General features: G+C 47.0%; 1 protein-coding gene across 3 annotated transcripts in view; it reads left to right on the top strand.

Moving 5' to 3' along the window:
* The window catches only part of LOC135909198 (ovochymase-2-like), a 337,884-nt gene extending 323,875 nt beyond the window's left edge, over window positions 1-14,009 (top strand). For all 3 annotated transcript variants that reach the window (XM_070524733.1, XM_070524732.1, XM_065441041.2), the window contains 2 exons: window positions 2,339-2,490; window positions 13,795-14,009. In XM_070524733.1, the coding sequence (XP_070380834.1) occupies window positions 2,339-2,490; window positions 13,795-13,980 (338 nt within the window). In that variant the 3' untranslated portion in view covers window positions 13,981-14,009. The remainder of the gene's footprint in view (window positions 1-2,338; window positions 2,491-13,794) is intronic.
* The last annotated feature ends 560 nt before the right edge of the window (window positions 14,010-14,569 follow it).

Genomic DNA, 14,569 nt, shown 5'->3' with positions numbered 1-14,569 from the left:
CCTGTTTAGTTCATGATACGGCAAACCGTAAACCCTGCGATTAAGAAGGTAATACTTCGTGATTTCATTGTATGTGGAAGGGGAGTCTCCGTTCTCGGGGAGTACCGCCACGCCGTGGCGCAGGGCAGAGCGGAGGGCTGTGTGCCTAGGAATTTCCCATTCCGCTTTCTTCTAGTTTACATTTGTCCGCATCAGCTCATTTTCCATCTGGTTCTCTTTCATGCTCTTTTCTTCAAATGCAACCTTGTCATTGCCTTGGAAAAATTCGGCTGTTAGTTTTCGGATATAATTTAATGCCGCTTCCCCATTTAGTTTGTTTCCATCTTCGTCTAGTATACGTTGTTGTATTGTTGTTGACTTCCTGCCGAATAATTTGATGTGGTTCAAAAATATTCTAGGAGCGGCCTTCTTTTTCTCACGTATTTCTGACAACCAACGTTCACTTTCACCTTTTATCTTTGCTTGCCCCAGTATTTGAACCATAAACTTCTGTAAAATGTTTAATCTGGTTGACTTGAACTTGAAGGAAGGGTAATGAAAAGGAACGGAGAACAGAGTGAGGGCTCACCCTGATCTCCGTTTCCATTTATTTCCCCTTCCATCTTCCTTTTTTGCTCTTTCTGAGCTACGCTACAAGCCTAAAAAGGTCACGACATACTGTCAGGATTGGGGGCTCAATCCCATCGCTCGTGATCCGTTGTCAAGATTGGAGTCCGGCATGAATTCGAAGGTAGCTGGCCCATGCCGTCGTCCAACTTATACACGCTGAAGACGTTGATGAAGGGAAGGACTGCTTCTCATTGAGAACGAGGATTATGGGTTTATTTACAGTATTTAAATCAGTCTAACATGACTGCTTGAGAAAAGTGCATCAGTCTAACATGACTGCTTCAGAGAAGTGTGTCCAGCATTCGCACCACAGCAGTTTTTAAACACTCGGTCCTCCCGCGATACAAGGTGACGCGAACGTTCGTTTACTCATTGTCAACTTGCCGCCGCCCCGCAGAACAGTTTACGTACACATAGGCACACCCATTCCGATGTCCGGCGCCGACGTCAGAGGGGCGCCGTTCCGGGAAGCTCGGAGCCAGGGTGGGTAGCTCGTTGTCCTGCGTCCCGGTCGCGCGTGGGAAGCAACAAAAAACGGCTTTCCCGTGGCAGCTTGCTCATGCGTAGCAGATCAGGTCCGCGCTGGAGAGCTCGGGCACAATAGTTCGCCCGCCGAACTCGTTCCGTCACTACGGCGATGGAGCTGGTGGATGGCGGCGGTTTTCAGCACAAAGCCCGCTTCATCGAACGCATCCTAGCTGAAGCGACGGAGAGTGGGGAATGCGTGTCTTGTTCCCCGGTCGTAACTGGGTGGCAATCTTGCCTTGCAGCTCGCCATTCTTAACAATACCAACTCATCCAAACTTCCACTCTTTTGAACTGTACACTTGCAAAAACACCATAATATCGCTGCTGCATTCATACAAAATGATAGGACAATACATTCATAAATCGTGCCTCCATTCTTGTAACGTTACCATAAAACCTTCCCCGAAAATACGTTCACAATCGGGTTTACTTGAGGTTCTGCAATGACATACAAACAAAGGCTAAAAATATACAAGGTCATGCTTTTGTATGTACGTATATATATATATATATATATATATATATATATATATATATATATATATATATTGTTACGCATGAAGAAAACGAAGACCAGTGAACGTGCTTGCGGTCACGGATGGAGGAAGGAAGAAGAGGACGACGCTCAGTTGATAGACCAGCTGACCGCTCTTGCGCTCACCTCCGCGACTTCAAGTAAACGGTCCCCTTCATCCGTAAGGGTTACAAACGGTCTCCTTCGCACGCAACAAAGTGGTGGAGGTGAGCGCAAGAGCGGTCAGCTGGTCTATCAACTGAGCGTCGTCCTCTTCTTCCTTCCTCCACCCGTGACCGCAAGCACGTTCACTGGTCTTCGTTTTCTTCATGCGTAACAATATATATATATATATATATATATATATATATATATATATATATATATATATATATATATATATATATATATATTGGTTTCCTTAATAAGCATCGACTGCTTCTCCCATGGCTTAAATACAGGAAAGCAAAGTCTGGCGCTAGCTCTGGCGCACACAGCCAGCGTCGCGGCCAATTAAGCCGGCATGCCGTGCAGTGTATGGATTTGACCGGGCGTTTGTCTTGACCAGACACCATGATACATGTTCAGCAGCACGGTCGGTATTGCCGACTTGGGTTTTGCTGGCGGGCGACCGTGGCGCAATCTGCGGTTGTTGAACTACAGCGCTCGCCTCCTCCTCCTCCGCAGGCAGCGGCGGCTCCTTCTCGCTGAAGCAGGCCCGCCTCGTGGTGCGCCCCTTCGCGGACGCGTGCGCCGCCATCCTCGCCGCGCAGCCGAGCCTGGACGCCAGCGCCATGGTGTGCGCCGTCGACGAGTCCCACGACGCCGGGCCCTGTCACGTGAGCGGAATGTCTCCCGTCTGAACATGCGGGTTTTTTTTCTCGGAAGTCGCTGCACTAAATTCCATTAGGTTTATTGCATGTTGAAGAACTAGCGACTCTAGGAAGCGCATCTTTTATTTTATGTCGTCAATATTTAATGAAAATTAGTGAAAATCTCAAAGTTAGAACAAAGGCGCAGCTCTTTAACCCGGCAATGAAAAACAATATCACCATCCTGTAAACTGTAATTCATAGTACATTAGAGCATACAAAATCGATGCATCAGGATATGAAATGAACCACTGATTGGGAAGCAGGACTTGAGTTCTACATTAAAATACAGATTTGTTCGCTCTAACGGACGCAGTTTACAGTACTGGAATATCTCTTCTTGCTGCTGCAGAGTTGCGGATTTGTAAACTTCGGGCTTGTATTAATTTCTTTGAAGCTCACCGATTGTAAACAGCTTTCTTTTTAAGATTCGTAGGCTTTAAGTCAATGTTTTCCTTACTACTGCCACTAGAATTTAAGCTTCTCTCTCAAGTGCAAAGGAAAACTATTAAAGCATTTCTGCTCACAAAAGCTTTTTTGGGTGTTACTTGAATGGGCGGCATCGCAGTTGGGCCCGTGCTATGGTTTCCTCTTAAGCTAAAGCCCTGACGCTACACCGCTTCTTTTCCTCAAGTCCTTTAATTCGTGCATATTTTTTAAAGTTCGCCCGCGACAACGTTGTTCCTCCTTTTCAGGTGCATTTATGGAAATTTGGAGATAGCCTGTGCAGGAAATCGAGATGTCTAGACAGCTAATAAAAAAAAATCACGGATTGAATTTCTTTTTCGTTTTTTCGGGGGCGGAGGGGGGGGGGGCGTAAAATGCCCAAGAGCATGCAGGACAACAGAAGGAGACGAAAACACAGAACAGGAAGAAAACAGGGGAACAAAGTCACCGTCACAACATAGATTACGGCACAGTCGTCCGTCACAGGCCGCTACCGCCATAGGTAGGAACAAGATTTCTTTTTTTCGGCAGTCAAAACAATGGGCAGCTTACAGAAGTATTGGTTCTGATCATTTCGAACACCCGAGTCGCTTGATCCGTGTGTCTGGATGTCGCTGTTGATCTAATCAAACAAAGGTTTACAGCCACAGTGCATGCAGTGTGCGACTAGATGGGGGGCCGGTCTTTGCCAGATTGCCATGCCAGAATTGCCAACATTGTTAGACCGCTCTCGTAAGCGATCATTGAGGCATCTTCCTTCTGTCCAATGCATTCCTTCCCGCAAGACAAAGCAATACAGTAAACCATAGGCGCCGATTACGGGGAGGGGGGGCTGAGCGCTCCCCCCCCCCATACACACACACTTATAGTGCCATTACCAGAGCTTTGTCTCCCACATCATTTCAGGTTTCTTTTGACTTGCCTCGACCTTTTTACTTGAAATTTTACTGGAGCTAATAGCTTACTGCTTCTATGTTGGCGTGGACGTGCACGGCATTTAATACATGCTTTCGCTTTATTTCTGGAAATCCTGACATAGGAGAACACGCGCATTAGAAGCACTAACGGCGGCTGCCTCATCCGTATTTTGTTACTTCAATATTGTTTTAAATTTCCACTGTAAACACCATGCACATATGCAATATATTTAAATATGCACAGGACAAATTTCATTATATTTTTGAAAGAGATTGAGGTAGCCAATTAAAATTATTTCTAAAAGTATGGATAGCCTATGTCTAGAGAATGAATATGTTGCTGTATGTTCACCACGCTTCAAGTTGCTTTGTGTGCTTTTTCGACCATGAAAAAAAAAAAAAAACTATAGACATCAACGAGGGCCCCTCCGACAGTCTTTATCACTGGCGTGTGAAATGCACGTGAATGTTGTGTGCCTCAGTATCGCTTCTTTTTCCAGTAAACAATGCTAACGACTCATGAAAAAAAACATTTCTAATAATTTACATTATTTATTAGGGATGGAAACATCATCACTTGCATGCAAAGGTCATAAATATATACAGGGTGTCCCAATTAACTATCATGCACCAAGGTTAAAAAAAAAAACAGCAATGCGTTACTCGAAGAAAACATAGTGCATATTGTTTGCAGTACAGTACAGTAGCTGGCAGTAATTTATTTCGTTACTGAGCTTTAATTAGGGTAAATGTAATTAATTATCTAATTCGAGACGTATTATCCTGATTTTCGAAGCGTCAATGAGACATCTGAAAGCACAGCCAAGGGACATATAACTGCGGTATTTCCAGCGACGTACTAATTGCGCACTAATATTTTTTTCCGACTGTTAAATAAACGCCGCGAAATATGGAGAATACCACGTGACTGCGCTCCCACTCGAGTCATAAAGCAGATCCCTCGAACAGGCTCCCTCTGAGTTATCCAGAACGAAATAAACGAAGTAAATAAAAAAAAAACATCGTGATCGACCTGGTGCCTTATCTGCCGCGCTCCGGCCGAAGTAACACGTCGTATTTTATGTTACTTCGGCTAAGACAACGCTAAGACAAGCTGTATAGCTGTTGTCTTAGCATTGACCACGTCAGTGCAAAGATGTAAAGGTGCGTTTTGTTTCGTCCCAGTCGCCATATATTTCTCTAACGAGCAGAAGGTAAACATGATACTCGCCTTGGGAGCTGAAAATGACAAAAAGAGGAAGGCCGTAATTATGTATCAGTCGTGGAAGTGTGGCGGTAGACCAAACGCATCGACTATCATGAGAAATTATGAAAACCTGAGACAAACCGGCAGCTTCAAGAAACCGCGGCGGAGGATTCCATGTTTGAGTCCTAGCCTACGGAATGCATGATCTAGTATTTATGTCCTCAAACACTCATGTTTTTGTACATCACAGCAGGCAGAGGTATTTCTTGCAAAGACCGTCCGGCGACCACACCTCCATTGGCCGCGGATGCTAGTTTCCCCGCGGCGGTGACGAAGAACGGCGCCGAGGGGACGGAGAGCGACGGGGACGCTTACTTGGTGGCGTCAAACTCCGCTCAGAAGCTGGCGAATCGCTGCGTCTGGTCGCGTGTGAGAAGTGGTCCATTGGAAGCGAATCGATCGTCCGCAAGTTATATGAAGTACGGGTTCTGGGTGGCGAGAACATCGGTGGTGTCCTTCGTGATTGACGGCCTTGGCGACAATACCGAGCTATTTGGCCTGTAGAACCGCAGTTGTAGCACACGGGAGGGTCGCGGTTCACAGCATCTTCCTCGAAACGAATGCTAGGGTGCTGCGGGCGGCGAGAAAGTTCGTTGTCATGAGGATAACGTGTCTGCTGCTCGCTGAAATCCGTTATATCGTTCATAAGTCGCGTCGTGGTAGTAGGGTCGGTGCTGTTCTTGTCGCGGCCTGACAGAAGTCATAGGGCCACGGAGGTGAAAACGCGGCTGTTCTCGTTGTGGCCGAGCGTCGTAAGTAGGGCCTCTGTCGTAGAGACGTGGCTGCTGTCGGGGCACGAGTTCATAATCCTCAGAGCCCCTCGCCACAGGCTACGGGGAGAAGGATGCCACGTTTGGCTCGAAATCTGGTGGTAGGCGGAAGCTATGAGTGCCTGGATGTGTCACTTGCTCGTGCAGGCTGAGCTTTTTCCGAACTATTTGTCGCATCGTTGATGCCAGATCGAGGGGCTGGGCTGGTCCACGCTTGCAACTGTCGTCACATTGGCTAGCCTGCCAAACTTCGGCGTGGTGCGCCTCGTCTTCAGTTGCTCGAAAGTACGACAGTGCCGAATGATGTCAGCGACGTAAGCCAGGTTGTCCTTTGCGATGAGGAAATTATAAACGTCTTCAGCAATTCCTTTCAGAATGTGCCCGACTTTGTCTTCTTCAGACATTCCAGAGTCTACCATCCTACACAGTTTTATTACCGCCTCAATGTAGGTCGTGCAGGTTTCGCCTGGCACTTGCGCAGGTTGCAGTAGCGTCTATTCTGCCCTTTTCTTTTTCGTCGCGGAGTCGCCGAATCGCTCTTTGATTTCGGAAACAAAATCTTCCCTATGTTGTAAACGTTTCCTCGTGATTGTCGAACCACAACAACGCAGTATCCGTTAGAAAGAACACGACGTTCGAAAGCTGAGAAGCGCTCTTCCACTTGTTGGCGGCACTCATCCGGTGATAATGGATGAGCCATTCCTCGACGTCTTCGTCCGATTTTCCGGCGAAGGGACGCGCATCTCTCAGCTGTAGAACGGAACTTGTCGGCGCAGCTGTTGGAATGGGCCGTTGTTCGTCTGCGTCGTGGGCAAATTCAACTCGGGTAGATTCGGTGGGAGTCCAGCAAGGCGACGGCTCCGTCGAAGAACTTCTGCTTCAGCCTCCGTCTTCGGGTGTCGATTACCGCGCACCTTCCACCACAACTGTTACGAAGAGTTGCGAAGAAATGGTTTTATTTACAGGCGATGGATGATGATCATAGCGTGATCGTAGCGCAGCCCGGCCTCTCAAACTCTTCGTTCTCTTCGTCTTCCCTTCTCTCTTCTTGTCCGCGTATTTCGTAGCCGTTACAATATATTAAGAAAGCACGCATTGCCAGCCCAATGGCAAAACCCTAACATACGACAAAGTATATACAAAGCACCCGCCGTGGTTGCTCAGTGGCTATGGTGTTGGGTTGCTGAGCACGAGGTCGCGGGATCGAATCCCGGCCACGGCGGCCGCATTTCGATGGGGACGAAATGCGAAAACACCCGTGTGCTTAGATTTAGGTGCACGTTAAAGAACCCCAGGTGGTCAAAATTTCCGGAGTCTTCCACTACGGCGTGCCTCATAATCAGAGAGTGGTTTTGGCACGTAAAACCCCAAATATTATTATTATTATTATTATATACCAAGCTAGTTAATTGAAAATATTGTCTTAAGTCCTCGCACACGACGTATTATGAAGTTGAAAATGTTTACATAAAGTCTATCGGTGTGGCCACGTCACCTCGTCGTCGCTGCTTCCGACGACACGTCGTTGGGCCCGCCGATGCGTCGTAGACTCGACGTCGCTGTGTCCGATGTTCGGTCCACGGTTGGCCTGGTCAGGGGGTCAGGAGGGTGGAGTGACCTAGGCGCCTGGATCGCCCGCTCAACTTCGCAAGCTGCGGATCGTGGCCGCAGGGAATCCGGGAAGCGGCGCCGTTAGCATGTAGCTGCGGCTTCCGGTGGGAGGTCCTCTCAGCTCGCGGGTCGTGGCCGTGGCAGCTGAAGAACTGCTTCCACTGCGTTGCCGCCGTCTCCGCGATCCACCTTTCCTGTTGAGCCTCGAGCCCCTTCTCTCGCCTTCGTCCCAGAGCGTAGCTGGGCCTTCGACTACGTGTCCTTTCTCCCATCGGCCACGTAGCTGCGCGTGCACTTTTGCGCTTCTGCCTTCATATTGTATTTTCTTTTTATTCGTACGCTCTTATTTTCTATCTTTTTTCTTTATTTCTGCCACCGACTCCTCGTGTCTTCTTGTTTTCTTCTTCTGCTTTTTCTTCTTTCTTACTTTATTGGCTCATGACATATTATGCCCACCTTCAAGAGTTTTTCCATATGAAAAACTGCTTCTTTTTCCTTGTATTGAATGTTTCCATCGTCTTCATATGTCGGTCCAACATTGGCACTTGATGTCTTCCACCATTTTTGTCATTTGCACCACTGGGTACCTTCCCCACACATCACTTCACTTCACTTATTCAGTGCACTGTACGCATCATCGAGTTGACTATTGCACACAAGAATGTCATTGTCCAATACTCCTAAACCACAACACTTCTAGTGTAAACTGTTATAACACTTGTCATGCCATGTACTATGAAGTTCTACTCATAAAATCTGCTCCAACATTTTCTCTTCCCTTGATGTATTCTACATGGAAGCTATATTCTTGAAGTGCAAGGCTCCATTTCATCACTCTGGAATTATGTAACTTTGCTTTATTTAAGAAATCAAGGGGTTGGTGATCTGTCTGCACCCTAAAATGTTTTCCATACAGGTATATGTGAAACTGTTTGACTGGCCATACAAGAGCTAAACAATTTTTTTTCCACAGTCGAGTGGAAAAAAATTGTTTCGATCAATCGTTTGCTTGCATAGAATACCGAATTGTTTTTTCTTGTAGCAACACCGCCCCAAGCGCTTTCTCTGATGCATCTGTGCACTAAGCACTCTCTTTCTAAGTTGGGCGCCACCAGAAAGGGAGGATTGGCCATGTACTGCTTGAGTGTTTCAAATGCGTCCTCTTGCGCTTTTGTCCATTTCACTGTATTGTTTGCACCTTTCTTTGTTAATTCCACCAAAGGATCAGCTATCTCCGCATAACGTGGAATGAAGTCCATGCAGAACCCCGTCTATACCAGAAAAGACTACTTCTTTCTTGTTCTTCTGTGGGTTTGCTTCTTGAATCTTCTCTAGTATTTCCTGTTTCGTCGAAATGCGTCCCAAGCCTAACTTGTGTCCCAAAAATGTCACCGCGTGAAACCCAAATTCATATGGCTTGATGGTCAGCTTGGCTTCCTGTAACCTATAAAATGACCCTTCTAGTGCTTCCAGGTGCTCTTCCCAAGTGTCTGTCGCTACCAAAATATCGTCAATATAATGTTCCACATTTTCAGACCGTGAAGACTCATGAGTTTCGTAAATACTGTAGCGGCTGTCTTTAGTCCAAGTGGCATGTACTTAAATTAAAATAGCCCATTTGTACTTGAAAATGCCATCTTTTCCTTAGATGTCTTCTCCATGGGTATTTAGTACCCTTCGCTAAGTCAAGCTTTGAAAACAACTTTTCTTGCCACCTTTGCAAAAACAACGTCCACTCTTGGTATTGGCTCAGAATCACACTAATTGGCTGTTTAACCTCATGAAGTCTACATAAAGCCTATTAGAGCCATCTGGTTTCTTTACAACGACCAGAGGTGCGTTGTAAGCTGATTTAGACCTCTCAGTGATGCCTTGACGTAACATCTCGTCAACTTCCTTCTCAATAGACTCTTGAACCACTAGTGGTAATGGGTATTGCTTGACGTACACTGGTGTGTCCGTGGGGTATTCTAACTTGCACTCAGTAATATTTGTTCTTCCTGGGACGTCCGAGAGTAATTCCTCATACTTGTGTAATAATGATTATGCTGCTTCTTCTCCATCCGCACATGGATTAATGATTGCTTTGTATAACCCCATGCTTTTCTTGTAGTGGTAGGTGTATACTTCCTAGTCCTCTTTCTCTTCTGTGACTACCATGTTGACAACTTAGGATTCTTGCAAATTATGCCTCTCTTCATATTTCTTTAACATGTTGATGTGAAATACTTTTTTAGAATCGTTCACCAGGAGCTCGTAATCCATCTCGTTCCTTTTCTGGGTTACCTCAAATGGTCCCTTCCACTGCAACAGTTTGTTTCCATCACTGGGTAGAAGGATAAGTGCTTTGTCTCCTGGATTGAGGCGTCTTGTCACTGCCTTCTTGTTATTATAGATTTTATATCGTTCTTTGGCTTCCTTCAAACTCTGATGTGCCAACTTGCACGTTTCTTCCAGCTTCTCTCGAAGTTCCAACACGTAGGTGCATGTCGTTTTGACTTCAGTGTCGAGTCCTTCATTTGCCCATACCTCCTTGAGGATAGTTAACGGACCTCTAACCGTGCGTCCATATAGCATCTCGAATGGTGAAAAATTGAGGCTTGCTTGTGGCACTTCTCTGTATGCAAACAATAATGCTGTTAGGTAACGGCCCCAATCCGTAGGTCTTTCTTGACACGTCTTTATCATGCTCCTCAATGTGCCATTAAATATTTCTACCGGGCCGTTCGCCATAGGATGATACGGCGTTGTGCGCAACTGCTTTATCGAGAGCAACCTGATGAATTCCTTCATTAGGTCAGATGTGAAGTTGGATCCCCGGTCACTAAAAATTTATCGGGGAAAACCATACCGAGAGAACATCTCTATTAGAGCCTCGGCAACCTGAATTTCATCGATGCCTTTTAAGGCGATGACTTCTGGATATCGTGTCGCCATACCGACCATCGTGAGAACATAGCGGTTTCCTTTTGCTGATACCGGCTTTATTGGCCCTACGATGTCTATCGCTACTCTCTGAAATGGCATATCAATGGTTGGCATATTCCCAAGTGGAACTCAATTCACTCGTCCTTTTGGTATCGTCCGCTGGCAAATGTCACAGGATTTTAAGTATCTCTTTACTTCGCTTTGTAGTCCTGGCCAGAAAAATTCTTCTGTGATCCTAGCCACCGTTATTTTTATGCCTTGATGCCCGGCCATGATGCTGTCGTGTCCCACATTCAAGACCGTCCGTCGTAGTGATTTTGGAACCACCAACTGCATCACTTCTCTCTGCCCGAGGTAAACTTGCATCTCCTGTACAACAATCCATTTTTCTTCTGGAATTCAAAAATGATTCTTCCTCTTTTATTTGTCGTTGACTCTTCTTGCTTCTCAAAACAGACTTGTAGGGAATCATCCTTTCTTTGCATTTCCGCAAATTCTGTTGGTGTCACCGCAAGTATTTCGGTTGTAGGTACCTCCAGCGCCCTCAATGTTCGCTGCGTACTTGATCTTGCAGCTACCGCCGACGAAACTGCTGGACTATCCTCCGTAGTCTTGATTTTTTGTGTCGCCATGTTAGGATCGGGCTCTCGCTGTTTTTCTTTCGCTTTTCCCGTGTCGGTGCAGCTGCTCTTCCACTTGTTGTCAGGGTCATTCGCGCTTCTTACGCACTTCACTATCAGCCATCCGCAGTAGTAGAGAGTAGAAACTTGAATACTGGCCTCAGGTAAATGCCTAACCGTGCTGTCAACCATGATAACCGCCGCTGTTTCTCCTGTTAGTTCTTGCTCCTGAACCAAACTCCGTCTCACCAAGGCCGTGTTGGTTCCACTATCTCGAAGAACCGAGACTCGTATTCCGTTGGTCTCTCCGTCAACTACAGGAAGACCCAGTGATAGTCTCGCCTTCTCGAACGTGTCCTTGTTGTCCAAAACCATGGTTTTCGACGCATCATGTGTATCCTGGGTATCCTTGGTCGATCCTTGCGATGATGCTGCCTTTCCACCATTTAGGAAAACCTGCTGCCTTTTCTCGGTTCTTTAGTTTGCAGTCTTCTGTGCGGTGTCCTCGTCTCTTGCAGTGCTTACATATGACGTGGTCGATTCCCTCCTACACGACAATCTACTGCACAATGACCGACGCGGTTGCACAAGAAACATCCAAGTACCTTAGGTACCGCACCTTGCCCAACTTGGATTACATCATCGTCTCTTTTATGAGTTTCTTCTTCGTTTTTACCTAAATTCTTCGTCTTGCGCTTCCAGAAATTGGTTAGCAGATTCAGCAAAGTCATCTAGACGTTTTAGTGATCGTTCTGTAAGAACAGCATTTGAGTTTTGTGCTACAACAAGTCAAGAACTTCTCAATCACAATGCGCTCCCTGACTCCTTCATACGTCTTCTCTGTGCTTGCCATTTCCATCCATCTATCAAAATAATTTTTCAAACGGCAAGCAAACTGTTTACCAGTCTCATTTCTCACGGAATCCTTCTGCAGTTAGCCTGAATCTCTGCAGTAATGCTTTCTTGACTTTGTCGTAATCCATGGAATCAGATGCTGGCATTCTTCCGAACACGTTCAATGCTTCTCCAACTAAACACAAGCTAAGCGCTGTCACCCACTCAGATCGCTCCCAGCCTTGTCCCAAAGCAATTCTTTCAAAACGATGCAGATAAGCATCAATGTCATCTCTCTTATCGTCAAATGGAGCCATTAACTTTCGTGGACAAATTGTCCTTGTTCTTTGTGGCTGCAATTCCGAAGAAACAGACGATCTGTCCGCGTCATCTCTTCCGATAGACACATCGGCCAAATGCAACTTTAACAACAAAATTACTTTTTCGCTTCGCGTGCTTCTCGAGCTTCTTTTTGCGGTCGATCAAAAAGGCTAAGCGATTCTTCGCGGCTTACTCCCACAGAATTGGCTATCCCCAACAGCTTCTCATAATCCATGTTCCTGCGATGTGTTAGACCGAGTATTCAGGAAATAAATCCTGGCAGGCTCGCCAATATTTTGTCATGGTCTCAGGGTGGTAAACACGACGGAAGGAACTTTTGAGTTAGGAAAAGCCTTTATGGGGCATGAGCATAAGAAAAATACATATATTTAGAGAGCACGCATTGCCAGCCCAATGGCAAAACCCTAAGATGCGACAAACTATATACAAAGCTAGTTAATTGAAAATATTGTCTTAAGTCCTCGCACACGACGTATTATGAAGTTGAAAATGTTTACATAAAGTCTATCGGTGTGGCCACGTCACCTCGTCGTCGCTGCTTCCGACGACACGTCGTTGGGCCCGCCGATGCGTCGTAGACTCGACGTCGCTGTGTCCGATGTTCGGTCCACGGTTGGCCTGGTCAGGGGGTCAGGAGGGTGGAGTGACCTAGGCGCCTGGATCGCCCGCTCAACTTCGCAAGCTGCGGATCGTGGCCGCAGGGAATCCGGGAAGCGGCGCCGTCAGCATGTAGCTGCGGCTTCCGGTGGGAGGTCCTCTCAGCTCGCGGGTCGTGGCCGTGGCAGCTGAAGAACTGCTTCCACTGCGTTGCCGCCGTCTCCGCGATCCACCTTTCCTGTTGAGCCTCGAGCCCCTTCTCTCGCCTTCGTCCCAGAGCGTAGCTGGGCCTTCGACTACGTGTCCTTTCTCCCATCGGCCACGTAGCTGCGCGTGCACTTTTGCGCTTCTGCCTTCATATTGTATTTTCTTTTTATTCGTACGCTCTTATTTTCTATCTTCTTCTTTCTTTATTTCTGCCACCGGCTGCTCGTGTCTTCTTGCTTCCTTTATTTGCTCACGACACACGCTCCAGTAGCCTCTGATTGATCCACCGCCCAGTTTACCCGACGCAGAAATGGTCATAGCTAAAGGGAACTTTATAAACCACACCCATACAACAGTCAGTAAAATTGTTGTTCTTGATGTGCTTCACTGGAAAAATATCAGTTCTCTGTTTGCTTTTCACCTGCTCTATTATGCGCGGGCGGACTCGATATACCGCTGTAGCAGTGATGACGGTGTAATAATTATAAAAAAGGAACATTCGCAATAAAGAACGGCGAAATAAAACTTAACAATTTAACAGCATATTCAACGAAGAATCGCTATTAAATTTTCCATTGTCAACGTTCTGCTACCGATCCCAGTTGGGTGCCTGCGTCTAATGGCGAGCTATCTGCCTTCATCAGTACGGATCAACAGCCGTCATTCAAAGTCGAAGAGCTTTTTCTGCGCGAAACCCAGTGCATGATGGAGGGCGCGCTGTTTGGCTGCAGGGAGACAGCGGGGGTCCCCTGGTGTGCCGGCTGGAGCCTTCCTCGGCCTGGACGCTGGTGGGCATGACGAGCCAGGGCACCGCGTTCACCATGACCAGCGCCCTGTGCGGCATGGGCGCCGGCACCATCTGGAGCGGCGTCATGCCGAACCGCCGGTGGATCGACCTTGCCCTGCGCACGCTGTGAAAATAAATCCCTCGGCGCGATTTGCGTTCTTTTTTTGTCTCTTGTGTGACGCCGATAGCATGATTCTACTCCGGCCGCTCGACGCGAGCCTATGCCACGCGCCGTTTGTTGAGTAGCGCAAGCGAGCGAAACATGCATTGTGACTGCAGGAGGGTGGGCGTTTTTTTTTTTTGGGGGGGGGGGGCATCTAGCTCACGAGTAGCGCTGACTAACAGCCAGGCGTCTTCATTCTTTCAGTCAGCATATGCTCTACCGCTATCTCAAAGCACGGAATCACCAGCATTCGCAGGGGCAATCAATTGCAATCAATGCGATAGGATAAATTAAAGTATGTGGTTTTACGTGCCAAAACCACTTTCTGATTATGAGGCACGCCGTAGCGGAGGACTCCGGAAATTTCGACCACCTGGGGTTCTTTAACGTGCACCTAAATCTAAGTACACGGGTGTTCTCGCATTTCGGCCCCACCGAAATGCGGCCGCCGTGCGACCTCGTGCTCAGCAGCCTTATTTATTTATTACAATTTATTTATTTATTACAAATACCTACAGCGCCCGAGTTGGGCATTATCGTAGGGGGGTTAATTACA

Source organism: Dermacentor albipictus, chromosome 9 (assembly GCF_038994185.2).
Source record: "Dermacentor albipictus isolate Rhodes 1998 colony chromosome 9, USDA_Dalb.pri_finalv2, whole genome shotgun sequence".
NCBI classification, from domain to species: Eukaryota; Metazoa; Arthropoda; class Arachnida; order Ixodida; family Ixodidae; genus Dermacentor; species Dermacentor albipictus.
Note: the sequence above shows the minus strand (reverse complement) of the source record. Positions and strands in the feature narration are given on the sequence as shown.